At 37.1% G+C, this 23,422-nt stretch overlaps 1 protein-coding gene across 1 annotated transcript in view; it reads left to right on the forward strand.

The window, feature by feature from the left end:
* The first annotated feature begins 1,805 nt into the window (after positions 1 to 1,805).
* The window catches only part of SEMA3E (semaphorin 3E), a 305,001-nt gene continuing 283,384 nt past the window's right edge, over positions 1,806 to 23,422 (forward strand). Inside the window, exon 1 of the mRNA XM_055420631.2 lies at positions 1,806 to 2,492. Coding sequence (XP_055276606.1) covers positions 2,378 to 2,492 — 115 coding nt within the window. The 5' untranslated portion in view covers positions 1,806 to 2,377. The remainder of the gene's footprint in view (positions 2,493 to 23,422) is intronic.

Consider the following 23,422-nt stretch of genomic DNA (forward strand, 5'->3'; position numbering starts at 1 on the left):
TTTTTAATACTCATTTTGGGGGGACATCATCTGTATAGACTAGAAAAAAGGATAAAAGGACATAGAAGTTAAAGGGGGTAAGCAATGACATTGATGACTGAAGGATAAACCAAAGCACATTTTTGAGACACCCAAAGGAGTTCATGAATCTGGCACAGACTTCACAATGCTCTAACCTTATCTAAAGGATGACATATAAACACTGAAGATGAATCTGGGTGTATAGCGGTATGTGTATAACTAGCATCTGTAACATTTATCCCTGCATCAATAGTTAATGGTGTGAATTCTGTATCCTATGAAATGGTTGTGAAATGTTACATTGCTTCAGTTTCATAATAGGATTAGGACAGGCCCTGTACTAGCTTAAATGGAATTTCATTTGCATGAGTGTAGGCATGCATTTGTAATAAAAGTTATATCCATCATATTTAACACATCTAAAAGCTGCTATTTAATTTCTAGTTATTTCAATTCTGGAAGAAAGTAAAAGAGGATTCCAAAGGTATGTTATAGCACACTTAGAAAAACTTTTAGTTCTATAGCTCATCAGACTGGCTCTTAAAATATGCAAGTGCCTACAGAGACCACCCCAGCTTAAAAGTATCTAAATACCTCATGTTACTTTACTGCTAAATAATGTTTAGAGTTTGTTATCTTTTGTAGACCTTGGAAATCTAATTATTTATAATATCCACTGATATTTACATCTTGCTGAATATACTTTGCTTGTAGTAGAACATATCATGCTTAGGAAATTGGGTGAAGAATGCTTGGTTCTACATTTGTTTATATATAATGCAAAATAACTCTGTTATCTTTTTGTTATAAATGCATTATTTTAAATCCATAATTCTCAAGAAGTGTTCTTAATCATTACCTTTTAAAATGCAGAATGAGAAAAAGAGTTGAAATCATTTGTTGATCATTAACTTTAAACTATCAAGTCAAATATCCATTCAAGTTTATTGGTATCTTAAAATAATACCATTCATTTCCATGCCAACAGCTATGGAGTGTTTAGTTTTTGAGATTGATTGAAAGTAGATTGTAAAGCTGACCTATTGTGTTAAGCTTATTTACACAAACATAGTGTCTTGGAAAATAAATTCTAAAAGTGCATAGCAGTTGAACCCCAAGGTATTTTACATCCCAACTTTTCTAGTATCTACTGGGATCTGTCCCATAGAGAATCTCACTTACCATAATTATCTTATATAGGAGAAGAATCACCTCAAAAGTTAATTATTCCAAAATTTGAGATGAAATTTATGATCTGCTTATAAAAAAGAATTTATTTTTGATTTGAAGAATTTGTACATTTGAAGAATGGCATGACACTTTGTTAGTTTTAACATATCGACAAAACAATCACAGACATTTTTTTCAGGTTCTTGAAATGCTTTCTTTATAGCAGTTGAAAATGACATTTCTAAGATGCAATCAATATAAAAAGAAAAAAATGTGAAAAAATGCAATTTCAGTGGAAATGGGGAAAAAAATCAATTTGGGTACTGAATGGTGACAGATAGATTGTTTAAAATGAATCTGTATTTACTCAAGGGTTAATCCTGATGAGCGAGAATTTAAAAGCCCTTCATGACCCTCCATCCTCTTAGGTTATACTGATATTTAAATAAGCAGCCTATTGTATATCATTCTCCCTCCTGATTCCCCTTTCCCATCAAAATGTGAACTTGTCTCCTGTCGCCGGGTGACGCGGGGCCAATAGTACTGGGAGGGCGGGTGGGACGAGGGCACGTGGACGAGAAACACTTCCTAGAAACAGCAAGTGTGCTGCTCAAGCCCGCCTGAACTTTCCCCGTAAACACAGCTCGCCGACAGCGGCATCCCTGCTGGGTGGATCCTGCAACTCCTGGAGGGAATGGCACTTCTTGTTTTTAATTAGCAAGGTGAAAGGTGAATTAAAACTAGCTGTTTGGCAAGTCGGTGCAAGAAGCTGACTTCTGCGAGGCTTCAAGGAGCCAGAAGAGAAGAGGAGCTCCACGGGGGTGAAGGCAGTGCGTGTGCTGGGCTTGTTGTTTTTTCTGAATGAATCGCTTGCATAAGTGACTCAGATAATACAGTTTCTTCCTGAATCTCCCCGCTTAGTGACTGAAAAGAGCTCTAGGCAGGACATGGCAGTGAAGATTCACTCCTTGGAATGTCCTCTTGCTCCCGGCTTATAAACAACTGTCCTGGGGAAGGGCAGGTTTTACATATCCAAACACAGCCTGACAAATGGCACTTTGGAACTGTGCTTTCTGATGACAACGCGTTCGATTTGTGACAAAGCCTCTCTCGCACGCTGCCCCTGGAGGGGAGTCCTAAGTAAAACTCACCCCGCCAGAGAGTGAGGATCGCAGCGGCAGGCAGCATGGCATCGGCTGGGCACCTCATCACCTGGCTCCTGTGGGGCTACTTGCTGGAGCTGTGGACAGGAGGTCACACAGCTGACACCCCGCACCCCCGCTTACGCCTGTCACATAAAGGTAGGTGACCTTTTGTTTAGAAAAAAATGAGAAAAAAAATAAAATCATTTAGCATTGATCTTTGGTCTCCAGATTCAACATGCACCTGAAAAAAATTACTGCAAAATTGACTGACGCCTCTAAGTACCTTTAATGAATAGGTCATAGCTAACCACAGATGAAAATAGTGTAAAATCACAGGCTAACTTTAGAGACGTTATTTTTGTCTTGTAAATATTAGGTTTTGTTAATAAGTTCACTCACTAGCTGACACAACGAGGAGAGAGAAGGAAGCAGGTTGTAAAGAGCTTTGAGGGGCTGAATCCACCAAGTTAGCAGTGGGTATTTAAATATCAGTTCATGCATAAAGGGAAGCAAGGATGTTAGGGAAGGGCTGTAGAAACAGAGGTGCAATTGATTTTTTGTTTTGTGTTGTCCATAATGGGGATGAGAAGAGGAAAAAAGAAGATTCTCGAAAATAAAATGATTCCTTGCCCATTATAACAAAGTCATCACTGTGTAATTAAAATGACTCACAACTGTTATAAACTGGCTTTCTAATTAAATTGATTATTAGAAATTTTTTATATGTGGCAAGAAAAAAATCAATTAACAATCCCTGTAAACTGGTTTATATTGATTTAAAGTGTTAGGTACTGTACACTAGCATCTATTCTTTTTTTAATGTAAATTTGTATTGCTTAATTGAAGATCTATCTTCAATTGAAATGGTTATTTTATTCTGCTACTATGTTTTGTAAAGCAGCATTTAGTCATAAATAAATGATCAAATGATAGCTTTTGCATCAAGGCCCGTAAAAGCCAGTCATGAAGAGGTTTGATGACCCTTCCTATAAACAAACAAATAAGCAACAAACAAAACCCATACTCTATGAAAGTGACTTTGCTGACTTAAAAGTTTTTTGAAATAAATTTTCAGGAAAGAAGTATTTGTTATCATTAATCATTGAGATAGATAATAGATGGAATAGTGAAAATTATATAAGAAATATTTTTCAATTGTGTAAGCTTTTAAATTGTCTCCCACTGTAGAAAGTATTCTGTATTTTTAAAATATGAGTGTAACTTTACCAGAAGGAGAAACCAAAAGGGAGACCTCAATTTTAATGACACTTTTTTTTGTTTTTTATTGGACAATTATCAGTTGATTTGATTATAGAAATGTCTCATTTTAGAACAGCTAAAAATCTATGGATATTTTCTTAGTTTAAATAGATTTCTGATAATACTCCCAAGTATGTAGCAAAAATTTAAGAAACACATTGACCCTGAATTTGTAAAGTATTTAAAATATAGTGCCTAGAATTAGTATAATTTATTTGATTTGGAAAGATGTATTATGGTATGTACCCACATACATATTCCTAAGAAGTTAAGATCAAATATACCTAAATGCTAAAATTTGATGTGATGGAATATGGACACATAAGGATGCCAGAGAAAGAAAACATAATAATGGATTATTTTTCTATTGTAGACAAGTGGATAAGCTGACAAATTTGTCAAGTTACCATTGTGCTATGCATGGTATCAACCCTGTATACTTTATTAATCGGATGCTTGTTTTTTGATAGCTCAATATCGGTGTTTCCAGAGATATCTCATTTTAATATTTTCCCTTGGGGAACTTCTAATTTAGTCAGAGCATACCAGAACTCTGGTACATAATGTTGTCATCGGCCGCATCTTCAACACCTCTCCTGATCAGAAACGGTAACTGATTTTACGAGTTGTGTAAGTGATGTGGGAGGACCACTGCTGTATCTGTGGCTACTAGACTGAAAACTGCCCGAAGATTTCCTCTTGGCTTTTCTTAACCTTTTGATTTAGTGGCACGAGCTGAAAATGTGCGATGTTGTGCTTTTATATAAAGATAGTATAGACTTACCTGAAAACAGGATGTTCCCACCTGTGCAGTTTAATTGCCGAAATCAGTTACGAGATCACAGCAGAGATGCAACCTGAAGCAGCAAGTGCTTCCTGCACTGCAGGTGTTTCAGTGAAAGGGAAGCACAGAACTGTCAGAGTAGGGACATTCTGCCCCACTAATACAGTAAAAATAAGACATTCACCTCCCTACACTTCAGAATCAGTGGACGTTTTAGCAGTGTCCAAAAACTGGGGACAGAATATTTTAGAGTATACTCTTTTGCTATTGTAAATGATATCCAAATAGGTGAAATTTTAGTAGTCAGTAAATTAGGTGATTAATATTGTAAATGAATGTATGGTCATTAAAAATAAGATACATGAGACATAAGTAATCTAGCACCTTTGCACTGCTTCCTGACCCCCTGTGGAGAAATCCAGTAAGCCTTCTTGGATGTGGTCTACTAGATTCATCCAGGAATTCATTTCATAGCCATGGTCTAGGCCATGTGGGAAAAGGACAGGCATCATTCTTATATCTTCCATTATCAAGATGGTGCTGGAGACCACAAGCTTCGTGTTTCTTCCCGAAGAGGAGAGGAAAGTCTCAGTGTCATATATTAATATAAAGCTTGAATTAAATTATATAAAAATATGTTCAGAAAAAAAGTATCCAGGAATTGCCCTTTTTCCTTTCTCCTTCATTCTTCTCTAACCCTGGAAGTGGCATGTTCTTCAACAGAGCTTGAGAGGAGAAGACCATTAGGATCAAAAGGGAGAAAATGCGGAGAGGGAGGGGGACAACGTAGAACATTGGGATCAAATATGGAGCATCTTATAGCTTATTCCTCACCGCTCTCCACCCACAGTGGGATAATATTGAATTCTTTCCTCTTCTGCTGAATATCCATTCCACTCTGATATTAAGCAAAGATGCTAACTTAAGGCAAGCCTTGTAAATAAAGAAATGAAATATTTGCTTTTATTGAGGCAATACATATATCTCTGAATGCATTTTACAGGTTCAGGATAAATTGGGTTAACCAAAACATACAAAGATAAAATGGCAAGATCCTGTCCTGCCCTGTCAGAATGTTTGGTCAAGATATGGGTTGAGATTAACTATGTCAAACAAGAATTTGACAGTTTCTGAACAGTTAAGAATTTATCACCAGTTTTATAGCTAATACCCTAAAGAGGGTAATTTTGATATAATTAGTATGCATTTATAATATTCTACCTAAGGATTTCTTTGAAAAGTAGCCATAAGCCTCGTGACAGAAAGGCATGAGAATGAAGGCAAGAGAATAGAGGGAGAAGTGTCCTGGTGGATTCAGCCACTTCTCTTTGCTGATGTCTGGTCTATCCTTACTTTTCTTTTCTTTTTTTTTTCCTCCTTACTTTTCACCATCCTACATTAATGAGGTTACAGGGAAGGCAAAAATATAGCCTTCCTGATAATGGAGTTCAAAGAAGAAAAAACAAATGAGGAAAGAAACCCATGTCAAAGAAGAAATCCCAGTGCATGTGGAAAGTCCCAGAAATGCAATCAAGGGAGGTTCCAGATGGGGTAGGTGTTCAAAGACCCCAGAAGGGACTTCACAATTGCAGAAGCCAAGAAGAATGGCTGCTGATAAGCAGAGGGTGTTATCCCAGGATGTTTGATGAAAAGATAGCTAAATAAAGACATAAATATGGCAGAAATTAAAAAGTGAAAGTCACTCAGTCTTGTCCGACTCTGCGACCCCATGGACTGCAGCCCAGCAGGCTCCTCTGTCCATGGGACTCTCCAGGCCAGAATACTGGAGTGGGTTGCCATGCCTTCCTCCAAGGGATCTTCCTAACCCAGGAAGTGAGCCCAGGTCTCTTGCACTGCAGATGGATTCTTTATCATCTGAATCACCAGGGAAGCCCAAATATGACAGAGGATCATTACTAAAATATGTTGATATTATAAATGTATATTTGAGCATTGAATACATATCTATATATATAAATATAGGATAGTGATTATTAACTAGTCTATCTGTATTTTAATATTATAAGCAATTGAATGCGTATTTTTGGTAGTTCAAAGAGCTCAGATTTGAAGTGAGAGGTCTCTACTCCAGCTATAATCTTTCCACTTATACTAATGGTAGTTATCTGTGCCTCAGTTTCCTTAATTTGAAAATAGTGATAGTACTGATATTTTTCACTGGGTTTTTGAGAAGATTGAAACAGAACAATAATACTATAAAAGCACACTTTATAACCTAAAAATTATCTTATTGATGTTTCCTGAAGACTGATAGAAAATTAGAATATTAGAAGGAAAAAATAAAAAAGCTTTTGGAAATGCCTTAAGTTTGGATATCATTAAGTCCCAGCATCTATAATGCTAGAATAGATGACAGCAAAATTTAGTCGTGATTTGCATAAAATTTGTAATCTATCCTGAATGCATTCACTCCAAATCCGATTTCATACCTTTGACCTCTACTTATAGTAATTTATCAGATAATTATATCATCTATGTATAATCCAAGATTCATGGTCACTATTTTTGCAATAGAAGTCTGCATATATCTGTTTATTATACATACTCATTTTAGACCACACATTTTAGAATTGTTTTTCCATTTATACAAAAAAATGAGATAAAATTCTAGGAGAATACAATAATAAATAAGTTTTGAATGATCATCCTGGAGGTTGTAGTATTTATTTTATATCCAGGGCCATTTAAAAATGGCAGTGACTGAGCCGGTTTTTCCTGAACCGGCTCATAGCTTGAGTTTCTCAGACAGTAACTAGGTATTATCAATAATGACATTAGTTACACATCCCTGTGTGGTTAATAAATAAAACTGGTTATAAGGCATGATTCATAAAGTAAGTTGTTAGAAAGGATCCAGGGGTGAATACAAACCTTACTGTCCAGATCTCCATGAGGGAGAATTAGTGAGAATTAATTGATGTTTATTAAGAAACAGTTTATATTTGAAAAAAAAAAGCCACTGGGTAAGATGAAAGGATTACAATAAGTTTTGTTGAGTTTTGTTTACACAGAATGTATTTTTCATAGAAGTCTATATAAGGATTTTATTTTTTTTAAAGTAATGATTATTTATTAAGATCTTTACACAGGAATCAAGTTATGGGTAAACATACAGTAGAGGCTCACCTGCCCATTGCAGTTTGTTTGACACACCTTTATGCATACCAAATATATAGAACTTGTATAGGAATTTGAAGAAGCCACAAGATATTTGAGGAATGGTTTCCTCTGAGGCTAAAGTCACTTGTGATCTGGGAGCTGTAACACAGGGAAACTCATGGTCAGGGGTCTCTTGGGACACAGAGCTAAAAATTATCCAGTAGAAGAGAGGTGAGTAGTGTTCATGAGTAGACAGAAGGCAACTGCACTTTACTGGGTGCTACACATGGGCACTTACAGTACACGAAGTCACTGGATAAATGACTCCCAAAAGTGGGATTAGATAGAGTAGTGGGACTGGAGGAGAGCCAGGAGAGACACTAACATTTAAGGTTCTTTGTTGAGTCAGGGCCTGTGCCAGCTGCTCTATTACTTCCCTTAATTCTCCATAGCAACTCTTGGTTACATTGATTCCTGTTTACAAATTAAGAGAGATTAAGTAGCTTGCCTAAGGTCATACAGGTAGAGACCAAGTTAAGAAGGATATTATTTTCTTCCCTCCTGCACCACACACCCCTTCTTCTGGTGGTCCAAAATTCACACACAAATTACTACTCCCACAGTTCAGTTCCTTATATGCGAACTAAGGAATCTAAGAGCTATTTAAATATTTATTTTTCTTTCTTTCTTTGGCTACACCAGGTCTTGGTCATAGCACACAGGCTCTTGGAACTTTGTTTCAGCATGAGATCTTTCAGCTGTGGTAATGTGAACTCTTAGTTGCAGCATGCAGGATCTAGTCCCCTGACCAGGGATAGAACCCAGGCACCCTGCATTGGGAACACGGAGTCTTAGCCACTGAACCACTAGATAAGTCCATCTAGGAGTCTGTTTAAAGCCATTCACAGGTCCTACAAGAATCACAGAGTGCAGATTTGGCTCCTGGGATTTAGTTTGCAGACTTCTGTGCTGGGGGGCTTTCAGTTGAGGCTTCTGGTGTGTTCAACAAGCTTCCTTCCCCTGGTAGGTCCTGAATTCTGTTCTTGTCTCATCCGCAGTGTGAGCCTAATGACAACTCCTCTCTGCTTTTCAGAGGTTTTCAGCCTTTTAGCTGCTGCTCTTAACAGTTTCAAAACTGTAGTTATCTTGATGAGAAAGTGGAACTTGTGTTTGATGAACTTCAAGTCTCTAAAAACTCCAGCTTCATGAGCTGGCCAAGAGTTCTGCCAGTAGAGCAGACCTGTTCACCAGCAGAAGTCCTCATTCTCCTTCTGCATTGAGAATAGGCACATGCTACAAGTGGAAGAGAGGTTGCAAATATCAGTTCACCTCTCACGTCTCCCCTCTCTAGAATCTTAACCCCTAACTTAGCCCTCATTGTTTCAGTAGCTTTCTGATGCTTTTAAATATAAAATTTTAAGATGAAAGGATTACAATAAGTTTTGTTGAGTTTTGATTACACAGAATGTATTTTTCATAGAAGTCTATATAAGGATTTTAAATAACACTATTCTTTGTGATTCATGGGGTCGCAAAGAGTCAGACACGACTGAGCGACTGAACTGAACTGATTCTTTGTATTTTCATCTGTTACTTACAAATATTGCTTGTGTATCACAGAAATACACCTAGATAATCAAAAGTTTCAGAATGGCTCTATGAATTATTCAGTTTGTATGTATATGTTGAGTATGACAGTGAGAAAACAGTTATCTTTAAAGTAAAATAGGGTGAGGGGAGGTCAGAATTAGGGAAAGTTGTGAATAAATAGGGCAAATTTTGGACCAAAAAATGATTTAGTCATATAAAATCATGTCTGAAAAATTTTGTGAAGACTGTGTTCTATACATAATAAAGAACCAATACTTGTTCTTGACTAAAAAACACATGCAGTAATCATATTGTCACAATGGAATATTCTTTGAAAAATTTATGTTACAGTATTATTTTATTGTCCATGTCAGATTTGTCATTTAATGAGGGTATTTCATAGAGATGGTCTCTCTTCCTGTCTGGGATAAGATGACTTGGTGGCCCCAGTTCTGTGACCACATAATAAAGCACCAAACATCAAATTGGTCATTGCTAGTAAAAAATTATTGAAAATAATCTGCTAAGTAGCTTTCTTTCATCAAAGATATCTGTTGGAATCATCCTGGGGAGTTCTTAGTGGGAGAGCATACAAAGATTTACAAAAAGATTTACTTTATCTTTGTGTGTAAAACTCTTCTGTAGTTTAGTAGAGGAATTTAGTCTGCAGGAATCCAGAAATGGCACTTTGCATGCATGCATGCCCCTTCATACATAGCCACTGCGGTATTAAAATGGCCTGGTTAAGTTCAGTCTCAGAGAATTTAAAAGAAAACAAAACTAAAATTATACCACTTACAACATTTTCCTTAAAGCATGAAGATTTCAATTATTTTCTTGGTTTCGATAGACAGGATCAATTGCTGTTAATAGTCTTTAGCACAACATCTGATACTTTGGAATATTCTATAAATTATACAAAGGATGATGATTATTTTAATGAAGAATTTTTTTCCAAGTATGGTTTTACATAACATTTGGAGAGTAAGAGAAACTATCAATGTCATTAGTTATTTCTTGGGCTTAAGCAAGCATTATTCTTTGTACTCATGTTAAGGATGATAATGACAAGACTGGATATTTTATCAGCTGGATTTTCTGGAGTATGAATGAAAAAGATATGTTAATACCTCATTTGAACCAAGTGTTATAATTTTTGATAGTGGAGAACATTTTCTGTCAGAGAATGTGATGATTTCAAAAACAGGAATGTTTGTGGAATTGAAAAGTTGATTTCCTATAGCCCTGGTGGGTGGTCAAAACAATTGGTGGCTTGGGTCCAATACTTAGTTCAGAATATTCCCACCATAAGGCCCCATTGCCTGGTAACTTTGACTCTACAACTAGTATGGAAAAGGAAAAGAGAAATTCATGACTTGCCTGATTTCTAGGGCTTAAAAACATATTTCTGCTTCTATCTTTAATCATCACTGCTTTCTGGTCAAGGACTTAGCTCATAGCCTTGGCACAGTACACATAGAAAAGTAGTTTAGGCCCAAGAATACAAAACACTTTCGCATTCTAATGTCAATAGCCTAAAATCTCTACATTTTGGATGTCGCTTATGGCTGCATGACTTGAGAAAGTTACTTATCTTTTCTGGGTATGAATTTTCTCATTTTTAAAATGGGATAATACTTAACTTGCAGCATCCTAAAAGAATTACATGAGATACTGCAAATTAGGGTGGTAAATATTTTAGCTTTAGGAAGCTTTTCATAAATTACTCATGAATCAGAAGAGTGGTTCAGGGAGACTTAGCCTACTCTTGTTCCCTTTTTTATTCTAAAAGCAATCGTGAGTTAATTATTAACTTAACCTCTTAAAATAAGGGAAAATCTTTAATCAACAGTTTTTTTTTTTTAATTGAAAGCAAAGCTTTTTGGTTTTGTTTTTAAATGAAGTCCAGCTCTAAATTGAGTAGATGACTGGAAAGAACATAGGATATTGGCATCTCTTATGCTTGTAAGTTACCATAAGCTTATTTTATTGATAATTTAAGGAAAGTTGGAACTTTATCTGATGGTACTTTGGAGACAAGAGACCAAAGCCATAAAATAAACAGAAGTTACTAACAAAGGTAATTGTAGACCCAGCTTTAGAAGACACAATGGAACAGATATTACTAAGAACAGATCACACTGTCAGAAGTTAAACCAAACAGTGGCTTGTAAGCAATCAGCCCAACATACGCAACATACATTGTTTGCTTTGAAAGTGAGAGAATGCTTTCCATTCTACCTTTCCCCTGGACTCACAGGTATGGTGTATGCTGCCGAGCACAGTCCCTTACCCTTCGTAGGTGTTCAGTCAATGATCATTGACCAGGTATGTGAATAAAGCACAATGATTTAAAGCAGCCATTTTTTTTTTTTTTTTTAAGAAATACCTGATACTTGGGTGGGGTGAAGAATACCAAAGTAACTAAGGAATCCAGAACAAATATATATGGCTCTTTTGATAAAACATACATGAGGAGAAAGGCTGGGGCTTTCTCTGCCTGTTCACCTTCCTTCACCTCAGCTTTGCATTGTACGGAGCTGCTGGGGCTTCCAGACACCTTCCAACAGGTCAACCATATTCTCTAATCTATAATCAGTCCCCTTTAAAACAAAACAAAACCTACTTTTTGATACTCTTGTCATTCTTGAACGATCACCACAACCACTTCCTTTACTACTCCTATCACTTGTTTCTTTGACTTCTCCTCAGTGTTGTCACCAACCCCGTTGTCTCTTTTTCTCCCCACCTTTCTTTTCCAGATAGATATTATGATTTCTTCCCTACTTTAAGCCAAAGGTGAAATGAAAGCATTTTAAGTGAATGATGTCTATTTACTGGTCTGAGTTTACCTGAGTATTTTATTGGCTAGTTCAACGAATAGAAGACATGACTTTACTCATTAGGTGTTAAAAATGTGTTGAAATGTATGGTTTAGGAAATAATGAAATAGTAAATAGCTTACTAGTGACTTGGACAACTTACCCTGTTTGTGTAACCAGTGGGTGGCTGATGTTCCCAGCACCATGACACTGTGGGGACTGGTAGGGGAGAATTAGGGTCCTGAGAAGGGCAGAACAGAGCCTGCCAGTCTGTTCCCTCTGTGGATAATGTTGAGCTTAGTGTAAAAATATTAATTATGTAAAACTATCTGTTTCCAAGTAGTTTTGGTTCATTTTCTCTGAGTTATGATTTTTTAACTCATTGAAACCACATTAGAGAGGGTGTTTTATTTACAGGATAGAGCAGAAGAGTAGCATCCCTAAGGCTATGTCTCAGTGGTGACTTTAGGTGGCTCAACCAACTCCAGAACCAGAAAAGAACAGCAGTGATGAAAATGGGAATAAAAAAGTGAGGGGTCAGTTGGGGACATTGACCTTTTCCCTCCTGACTAGCTTCCTCCCAGGAAATGATGGGAGCTGAGGAGAGCTTTAAATTCAAAGCTCAGGATGCCCTGTGGAAATAAAGCTGAAGAGGAAATGTGCTGACCCTGTTGCATATAGCTATTCACTCCTGCTGATTGCTTTTTTCCTAACCCTGAGTCAAAAATTTATCAGGGACCATGTGATTTCAGAGATCCTTTCCAATTCTAGAAATGTAGGTCTCTTTACTTCTCCTCCCAGACCTCCCAGTGTGTTTCATTTCTCCAAAACACTTTGAACGTTTTATTAGGAGACAGCATGTGCTGGTGGAAAGAGTACGTATGGATTCTGTTTTAAAAAATCCTAGATTTGAATCTACAACTTATCCTATTTCATGTCATGTTATTGATGCTAAATCATTGAACTTCTTTGGAGGCTTAATTTCCTCATATGTACACAAGAACTAATTTCTATCTCATGTGATTGTTGTAGAAAATAGAAACATACCATGGAGATGTAAGATATTGTGAAATAATGACTTATTATATTTTCTGACTTATGTGTCTTTAACTATGTTTTAGCATCCTTGAGGGCAAGGAATATTTTTTTGGTGAGATCTTTGTGGATAGAATAAAGTGACTTAATCAGATCATTCCTAAACACTGGAGGTTTAGTATCTACTCAGTAAAAACAAAACAAACAAACAAACAAAAGTTTTATGATTGTTTTTGGCTTCCATGTTATGGTCAAGACAACAAAAGTTTATTTCTTTAAGAGGTAGAACTACTGCTGAGTAATTAACCTGAGAGAGGCTTAGTTGAGCTTCATCTCAGAGGAGATGATGTTGCTTATGATACTTTTCTTACACTCTTCCTCCAAAGTAGGGGCTGAGAGGAGATAGACACTAGGATTAATCCAGTGCTGTACAAAGCGTTCAGGACTGGCAACATTAGCATCCCCTGTGAGCTACTGAATTAGGCTGTTGTTCAGTCACCAAGTCATTTCTGACTCTTTGTGACTCCATGGACTGCAACATGCCAGGCTTCCCTGTCCCTCACCATCTCCTGAAGTTTGCCCAAGTTCCTGTCCATTGCACTGGTGATGCCATCTAACCATCTCATCCTCTGTCACTCTCTTCTTCTGCCTTCAATCTTTCCTGACATCAGGGTCTTTTCCGAAGACCTGACTGTTCACATCAGGTGGCCCAAGTATTGGAGCTTCAGTTTCAGCATCATTCTTTCCAATGAGTATTTAGGATTGATTTGTTTTAAGATTATTTGCTGCCCAAGGGACTCTCAAGAGTCTACTCCAGCACCACAGTTTGAAAGCATCAACTCTTTCACGCTCTGCCTTCTTTATGTTCCAACCCTTATAAGCATACATGACTACTGGAAAGACCACAGCTTTGAATATAAGGACCTTTGTTGCAAAGTGATGTCTTTGCTTTTAAACACACTGTCTAGGTTTGTCATAGCTTTCCTTTCAAGAAGCAGTCATCTTCTAATTTCATGACTGCAGTCACTATTCAAAGTGATTTTAGAGCCCAAGAAAAGGAAATCCGTCACACTTCCACCTTTTCCCCTTCTATTTGCCATGATGTGATGGGATAAGATGCCATGGTCTTAGTTTTGTGGTTTTTTGTTTTTTTTTTAATACTGAGTTTTAAGTCAACTTTTTCACTCTTCTCCTTCACCCTCAGCAAGATGTTCTTTAGTTTCTCTTTGCTTTCTCCCATTATAGTGGTATCATCTGCATATCTGAGATTGTTGATATTTCTCCTGGTAATCTTGATTCCAGCTTGTAACTCATCCAGCCCGGCATTTCTCATGATGTGCTCTACATGTAAGTTAAATAAAAGGATGATAATGAACAGCTTTATCATGCTCCTTTCTCAATCCTGAACTAGTCATTTGTTCCATACAAGGTTCTAACTTTTGCTTCTTGTCCCACATACAGATTTCTCAGGAGATAAGTAAGATGATCTGGTACTATCATCTCTTTAAGAATTTTCTGCAGTTTGTTATGATCCACACAGTCAAAGGCTTTAACGTAGTCAATGAAACAAAGGTAGATGTTTTTCTGGAATTCCCTTGTTTTTTCTATGATACAGTGAATGTTGGTAATTTGATCTCTGGTTCCTCTGCCTTTTCTAAACCCAGTTTGGATGTCTGGAAGTTCTTGGTTCACATAATGCTGAAGCCTGGCTTGGAGGATTTTGAGTATAATATACTTTACTAGCCTGGGAGATGAGTGCAATTATCTGGGTGCGAACATTCTTTAGTACTGCTCTTCTTGGGAATTTGGATAAGGATTGACCTTTTCCAGTCCTGTGGCTACTTCTGGATTTTCCAAATTTGCTGACATATTGAGTGTAGCCCTTTGATAGCATCATCTTTTAGAATTTTAAACAGCTCTGCTGGAATACCATCACCTCCACTAGCTTTATTGACAGCAGTGCTTCCTAAGGCCCACTTGACTTCACACTCCAGAATTAGGCTTACTGGGTCAGTAATTCTGGGGCTCAGGATTCTGTGTTTTAACAAGCCCTGCAGGGGATTCTTTTATTTATTTATTTTTGGAGGACAATTGCTTTACAGTGTTGTTTTGATTTCTACCTCTTAACTTTTTCATTTTTCCTCCTTCAGATCTATCACCCAGATATATCATAAGTGACACCAGGTTAAGGTGTCATTTATTTAAATTTCCAAATTACAGCCTTAATCTTCAAAAATATATTTAAATTCATAAATATTGATTATGCCATTCTCTGCCTATTATGTTTTTCTATTAGATAAGATATATATATATATTATATATAGTTATTGATCATTTAACATATAAATTAAATCTGTTTTTAATAATTTTTCATGGCACAAACTATGACACATGGTGCTCTTATGAGTTTAGATAAGAAAGCATTTAATATTAGTGGATTGTGGAAAAGCATTTTGTAAGATTCCAGGTACCTTTATCTCTCAATGGGAAGTTTTCTTAGACTGATGAAGTTAGGTGCACTTCATTCCTGTTACACACACTGATCTTTCCCTTAACGGACTCAGAAGTTTCTGTATCTTTTTAATAGTTATTCACTCTATCATTCACTTAATACATGACTATTTGTTGAGCTTCTTCAGTGTTTTAGATTCTGGGCATCATGCTAGGAATTTTAGAATAAAAAACATAGTTCTCTAAATGGAATTTAGTATACTGGATTGTAGCCTGCAACAGTACAAGAATATTAGGTAAAAATTAAGGAAATCTGAACGAAGTATGAATTTTAGCTAATAATAATGTATCAGTGTTAGCTCATTAACTGTGACAAATGTACCACACTAATGTAAACTGTTAATAATAGAGGAAACTTGCGGTGGGTTTATGGAAACTTTTATACTAGCTTCACAACTTTTCTGTAAACTGTTCTAATATTAAAAGTTTATTAAAATACACACACACACACACACATAGTGCCTCTACCCAAACCCTTTCTCCAAGAAGCTTAAAACTAGTTTTAAAAAGAGACAAGTTGTGATAAAGCAGGATTTTTTTTTTTTTTTTTTTTTTACATACTGAAGGTTAGAACAAAGCGCTATGAAGCATGGAGTGGGGGATGAAACAACCAGAGCTCAGTTTTGGAGGTAAATAGGAGGAGACTGGTTGAAAAACAATGAGCAAACTGTGTGTCTTAGGCCATCTTGCCACCATTCCTGCTAAACTCCCAGTGCCACCCCTCTACATATAATACACTGTCTCCTCTTAGAAATACAGGTATCTAATTAACTGAATCCCATTGTATTAATAGTTTTACTACTGGTAGCATCACAAGAGCTCTCTATTCACATTAAATTAAGTTGACCTCATTTCTATATGACTTTAAGGAATTGTTATTTTGTTTATATGACTAATATGAGATTAATGCACATTCATGAGTAGATTTTGAAAGTTTTGAGGGCAAGTATATTGCATTTTATTGTTTAAATCCCTAGAATCTAACAAATTTAAGGTACTTAATAAATTTATCATACTTATTTCACTTAATGTAAAAATATTATGTCTGAAAATGAAAGTGAAAGTCTCCTGGTCATGTCATACTCTTTACAACCCTATGGACTATACAGTCCATGGAATTCTCCAGGCCAGAATACTGGAATGGGTAGCCTTTTCCTTCTCAAGGGGATCTTCCCAACCCAGGGATCGAATCCAGATCTCCCTTACTGCAGGCAGATTCTTTACCTGCTGAGTTAGAAGGGAAGCCCAAGAGTACTGGAGTGGTAGCCTCTCCTTTCTCCAGAGGATCTTCCTGACACAGGAGTCGAACCAGGGTCTCAATTCTGCAGGCTGATTCTTTACCAACTGAGCTATCAGGGAAGACCCTTATGTCTAGTCATATTAGTGTTATCTATCTTCATTCCTTTGTCTGATGCAATATATAACTAGATTCCTAAAAAAAAAAAAAGGCAGAAAGTGAGATGACGGAACTTGGGGGAGCATTCAGAGGTCAGGAAAAACGATAGGAATACTTCTCTTCTGTCCCTGCTTCAAAATGTTAGGCTCTAGTTTGGCTTCAGGTTTTCCGTTACAAAAGTTATAAAGAGAAATCCACAACAGCTTTAAAAATTTTCAGAAAATATTCATATTTTATTGAAATAAAGTACAAAATTTTGGCAGAGAGTGGCTTGAATTCATCTGGGTCATTACATGATCAATGTCCCATTTCAGATACCTTTTCTTCCCATTAGCCCCAGTTGTGATCTTCCAGTGTCCAATGTAGAGTCTCATTCGTGTCTAGAGTGATGAATGATGAAAAGAGAGACAAGTAATGCATGCAATCAAGTGGCAAAGCCAAAAGCCTAGTCAGGACTTTGAAAAACATAGCAACTTACCTACAGTTTTGTTTTTAAAGGATGCCCTAAATGATCAAAAGTAAGAATGTTTTTCATTTTTATCAGTTAATCCCTGTGCGGAGGTCATTTTATGAATAATTTGACTATGCTGCCTTTTTGTTTTGTTAATTGATTAAATTTTAAAAGCATAGCTATCGGTAATAATACTGTAAGGAGAATAAACAATTGTTACCACTTTTATAATTATAGCTAGCTTATGTAAGATATTTTCCAACCAAAATTAATTAGGAAAGAACCAATTAAAATTTTGACTAAGGAAAAAAATTACCTTATTGTGTATAAACCTTATAAAAATTGACAACATATTTTGAAATATTGTACCTTTGAGTTTTTTTAGCACCATATGAATTGATCAAATATAATACACCTAAAATAAAGGAAGAAATTAATGGACATAAACAGAAATGTGATAAATAAATTCAGGAGAAAACATACATTTGTCACTGCCTTTTATTATAAGGAGTAGAAAAATAATGTTTTGTAAAGAAAACATTGTGGGGTCGCTAAGGGTCGGACATGACTGAGCGACTTCACTTTCACTTTTCACTTTCACACATTGGAGAACGAAATGGCAACCCACTCCAGTGTTCTTGCCTGGAGAATCCCAGGGACGGGGGAGCCTGGTGGGCTTCCATCTATGGGGTCACACAGAGTCGGACACGACTGAAGTGACTTAGCAGCAGCAGCAAAGAAAACATTGGGAAAAGTAATGAAAAATAAAAATTGAAGTAGCTCTTTCATTATTGATCAAAATGACGTAACTAATTTTTCCTTACCAAAAAGAAAGAAAAAGGAAAGGAAATCTCAAGTTTACACTATTATACTATTACAATGCATAGATGCTATGCATATTTCTGGTCAAATGAATGATATCTAACAGATACTTTATAATTGCTTTAAATGGGTTCTAGGATATTGAGCTTGCTGGCTCTTTAAGGGTCTGCATAAACTTGAGTTAACCATATGGTGAATTCTTAGAATAGTCATACTACCCCATATTTAAAATTTAAATTAAAATGAAAAGAAATTTTCAAAGTCAAATGTTAGAATTTTAGTTGTTGGCATGTTCAATTGCCCATAAAACTGCACCTTCCCCTTAATAAAGGAACACAAAATACTCTATTTTTGTTCATCTAGAATGAAGAAAAATAAAAGATGGGATTTTGAAATACTGGAATGGATATTATAAGCCACCCCCCAAAGCTACCAATTTTTTACTTTTTTGCTCCAGTTATGGGAAGGTAATATGTTTAAGGGCTTCCCTGGTGGCTCAGTGGTAAAGAATCCACCTGCAATGCAGGAAATGCGGGTTTGATCCCTGAGTTGGGAAGATCTCCTGGAGAAGCACACGGCAACCCATTCCAGTATGCTTACATAGAGAATTCCATAGACAGAGGATCCTGGCAGTCTGCAGTCCAAAGGCTCGCAAAGAGTCAGACATGAGTGAAGCAACTGAGCATGCATGCACACATCACGCATGATATGTTTAAACTTCACATTAATATATTTTGATTTCCTAGCAATTCCCCAAAGCAAAACTCCATTACAATAATATTTAAGTAGCCATAGAAAGAAGAAAAATATTACAGTTAAGTCAATTATGCTTATAATTAAAAGACTATAATTGTATCTTTGTCATTAAAATTCTCAGAAATAAGACAAAAGTTATGTGCTGGGCACTGCTTTTGACAGATTTTTTTGCCAAATGTTTTTTGCTTGCTCCAAAATGTGTATGCCCAAACTGCAGTCTGATACATTTTAGGATTGTAGAAGAATTTTTCATATTTGGAGAAAAAAAAAATGGAAGTCTCTAAGATGTCAATACAATTGAGCAAGAAAAAAAATGAAAAATAAAATTAGAAAATTGATACCAATAAGAAAGTCTACATGCAAATCGAGCAATTATCACTCAGAGACACATAGATGCCTTCTATAATATTGGTCTTAGAGGGTGTTAAATAAATAGAATACTAGGATTTTATTACATGCAGTTATGCTTTGGAATATGTGATTATGTTTACTACACATTTTCATTTCTATGTTAGTGAACTACGTAACAGCACATTTTTTTTTGGATTGGAAATGCCATTTGCCCATTTTAGCCTGCTAATTTATACCCATTATTTAATCAGAACAGACCTGGATATTGCTTAATTTTTGAACATCCAGAATTCTGGTAATATGAGAAAATATATACAAAATTTGTCTTTAGTAAATTTTGCTCATGATGGAATAAACTCTTGCCAGCAAAAGCATGACTATGGGGCATACTCTCTCCGTGAATGGTTTGTGCAGTACTGCAGTTTGGTTGCTGACAGCTCGGTTGCACTTCACTTCTGAGGCTCTCTTAGCCAGACTCTGAGTTTCCATTCACTCTCCTAGCCACTGAAATTTCCTTTTGTCTTCACTGATGGTTTTTTTCCTCTTAACAAATAGGCCCAGCTGCTACTACAGCCGGTTGCCCACACTCCCCCATACTGCTCTTGCTGAGGATGGCAGCCAGAGTAAAGAATAACAGCTGGGATTGGCTTACTTTGGCATCTAAATAATTTTGGGTGGGTCCATTCCTAACTTTATTATTTCATTTAATTTCCTAATCTTTCTTTCTGCTGAACTTTTAAAAAAATTGGTAAATGATATTTTTTCCAAAATGTTTTCCTCCTCTGGATTTGACTGTTTTATACCTGGCTGCTCAAAATGGTTCATTTTGCACATTGTTATTTTTTCCACTTTTCAGCACCATTTAGAAAACAATTGCAGCAGAAGCAAATTTATTCATGTGATCTTGGACAAGTGACTTAAACTTTTTCTGACTCAAAGAGACAAATGGTAAATAGTACCTATTTCATTGACTGTCTTTGATAAGGATTAAATGAATGAACATTTGAATGCAGGTAGAACACTGCTTGACACATAGCAAATCCTAAGTATTTGATGAAAAGTCAAAGAGAGAGAGAGGGAAAGAGAGCCCATGAAAGCAAGAGTGGAGCAAGAGGGAGGGGAGAGAAGAAATGAGGAAAAGGAAAGGGAGGGAAGAGTGGAAGGGAGGGAGAGAGGGAGGAATCACTGCTGGAACGTGGAAAAACCGACAACTACACTTACACAATTAAGACCTGTATTTCACACTTAGCATTTTATATATCTTATTCTATATCCTTCCCCCAAAATGAATAATTAGAAAAAGAGTGGAGTTTCGGCTTGTGGAACTTTACCCAAATCAGAGAACTTTATTGAAGGTAGGAATTTTTAGTGATTAAATCCTATTCATGGCATCTAGACAGGTGGTCAGACACATTTTTCATTTTGAATTTGTACATTCACATGGAAAGGAAAATCACTGCCTGGGAAGGAAGTCCATTCCAAGTTTTGAATCTTCTGATAAAGTATCCCAAATCTACCTTACTCTATCTTCTACTGTTTTGCTTTGGTTTTTTCCTTTAATAAGATCATAAGTCACAACAGACCTCCGAATGTTTAAAAATAGTTCTCATGTCCTTTGTTGGTGGGTGAATATTCCTTGCATTGTTGTCCTGATTGATATCAGTGTTCTGATCAGGCCCCTCTTTGTTAATTTCCCCCTTAAAATGGATTACCACAATCAATACTAAAGAGATGCCCGCCTTGTTCACAAAATAGTGGCACTGCTAACTGATGTCTTTTATTTATTAAAGCCAGCTGAGTTGACAGTAGCTTATTAGGCAAATATGCCAGCCTATTGGTTTATGTTGAGATGACTGCCAGTTCTTCTAAGGGCTTTTCACATAGTCTCGAAGCCAGCTCTTTCCTTTATTTCACACTTGTGGTTTATTTGCTAAAGATAAGAAAAACCCTCTCCTATATTCTGCTGTACAGAATGTGATTCAGAAGCAGAGTAACAACAGCCTGTGGTGCCCTGGACAAAACCTGTGGTTAAACATTCCTAAATTCAGGCTGTTTCTGCTATTATGTATTCTCACTTAATTTTCTTAATACCAGTGCCCACTTTTATTGTCTTTAGGAAACTACTAGCTAGTTAGGCATGATGAAACTTGCAATCATTGTAGAAATTCTTTAAAAATATTAAAAAAATTTTAAATACACATTTTATGGGTTCATTCTAAAATGCCAGTATTTGGAAGAAGTGTAATGTAGATAAAAGACAATTTTAAATTCAGTTCAGTTCAGTCGCTCAGTCGTGTCCGATTCTTTCAGTTCAGTTCAGTTCAGTCGCTCAGTCGTGTCCGACTCTTTGCGACCCCATGAATCACAACACGCCAGGCCTCCCTGTCCATCACCAACTCCCGGAGTTCACTCAAACTCATGTCCACAGAGTCGGTGATGCCATCCAGCCATCTCATTCTCTGTTGTCCCCATTTCCTCCTGCCCCCAATCCCTCCCAGCATCAGAGTCTTTTCCAGTGAGTCAACTCTTCGCATGAGGTGGCCAAAGTATTGCAGTTTCAGCTTTAGCATCAGACCTTCCAATGTACACCCAGGATTGATCTCCTTTAGAATGGACTGGTTGGATCTCCTTGCAGTACAAGGGACTCTCAAGAGTCTTCTCCAGCACCACAGTTCAAAAGCATCAATTCTTTGGCGATCAGCTTTCTTCACAGTCCAACTCTCACATCCATACATAACCACGGGAAAAACCGTAGCCTTGACTAGACAGACCTTTGTTGGCAAAGTAATGTCTCTGCTTTTTAATATACTATCAAGCTTGGTCATAACTTTCCTTCCAAGGAGCAAGCGTCTCTTTTAATTTCCTGGCTGCAATCAGCATCTGCAGTGATTTTGGAGCCCCCCAAAATAAAGTCTGACACTGTTCCCACTGTTTCCCCATCTAGTTCCCATGAAGTGATGGGACCAGATGCCGTGATCTTCGTTTTCTGAATGTTGAGCTTCAAGCCAACCTTTTCACTCTCCTCTTTCACTTTCATCAAGAGGCTTTTTAGTTCCTCTTCACTTTCTGCCATAAGGGTGGTGTCATCTGCATATCTGAGATTATTGATATTTCTCCCAGCAATCTTGATTCCAGCTTGTGCTTCTTCCAGCCCAGCGTTCCTCATGATGTACTCTGCATCAATTCAGTTCAGTTGAGTTCAGTTGCTCAGTCGTGTCCGACTCTCCGCGACCCTATGAATCACAGCACGCCAGGCCTCCCTGTCCATCACCAACTCCCGGAGTTCACTCAAACTCATGTCCACAGAGTCGGTGATGCCATCCAGCCATCTCATTCTCGGTTGTCCCCTTCTCCTCCCGCCCCCAACCTTTCCCAGCATCAGAGTCTTTTCCAGTGAGTCAACTCGTCGCATGAGGTGGCCAAAGTATTGCAGCTTCAGCTTTAGCATCAGTCCTTCCAATGAACACCCAGGATAGACCTCCCTTAGAATGGACTGGTTGGATCTCCTTGCGGTACAAGGGACTCTCAAGAGTCTTCTCCAGCACCACAGTTCAAAAGCATCAATTCTTCGACGATCAGCTTTCTTCACAGTCCAACTCTCACATCCATACATAACCTCGGGAAAAACCATAGCCTTGACTAGATGGACCTTTGTTGACAAAGTAATGTCTCTTCTTTTCAATAAGCTATCAAGGTTGGTCATAACTTTCCTTCCACGAAGTAAGTGTCTTTTAATTTTATGGCTGCAGTCAGCATCTGCAGTGATTTTGGAGCCCAAAATAATAAAGTCTGACACTGTTTCCACTGTTTTTCCATCTATTTCCCATGAAGTGATGGGACCAGATGTCATTATCTTTGTTTTCTGAATGTTGAGCTTCAAGCCAACCTTTTCACTCTCCTCTTTCACTTTCATCAAGAGGCTTTTGAGTTCCTCTTCACTTTCTGCCATAAGGGTAGTGTCATCTGCATATCTGAGATTATTGATATTTCTCCCGCCAATCTTGATTCCAGCTTGTGCTTCTTCCAGCCCAGCGTTCCTCATGATGTACTCTGCATATAAGTTAAATAAGCAAGGTGACAATATACAGCCTTGACACACTCCTTTTCCTATTTGGAACCAGTCTGCATATACGTTAAATAAACAGGGTGACAATATACAACCTTGACGTACTCCTTTTCCTATTTGGA

Source organism: Moschus berezovskii, chromosome 3, assembly GCF_049115385.1.
Source record: "Moschus berezovskii isolate FMDL1 chromosome 3, NW_MosBer_1.0, whole genome shotgun sequence".
Taxonomy (NCBI): Eukaryota; Metazoa; Chordata; class Mammalia; order Artiodactyla; family Moschidae; genus Moschus; species Moschus berezovskii.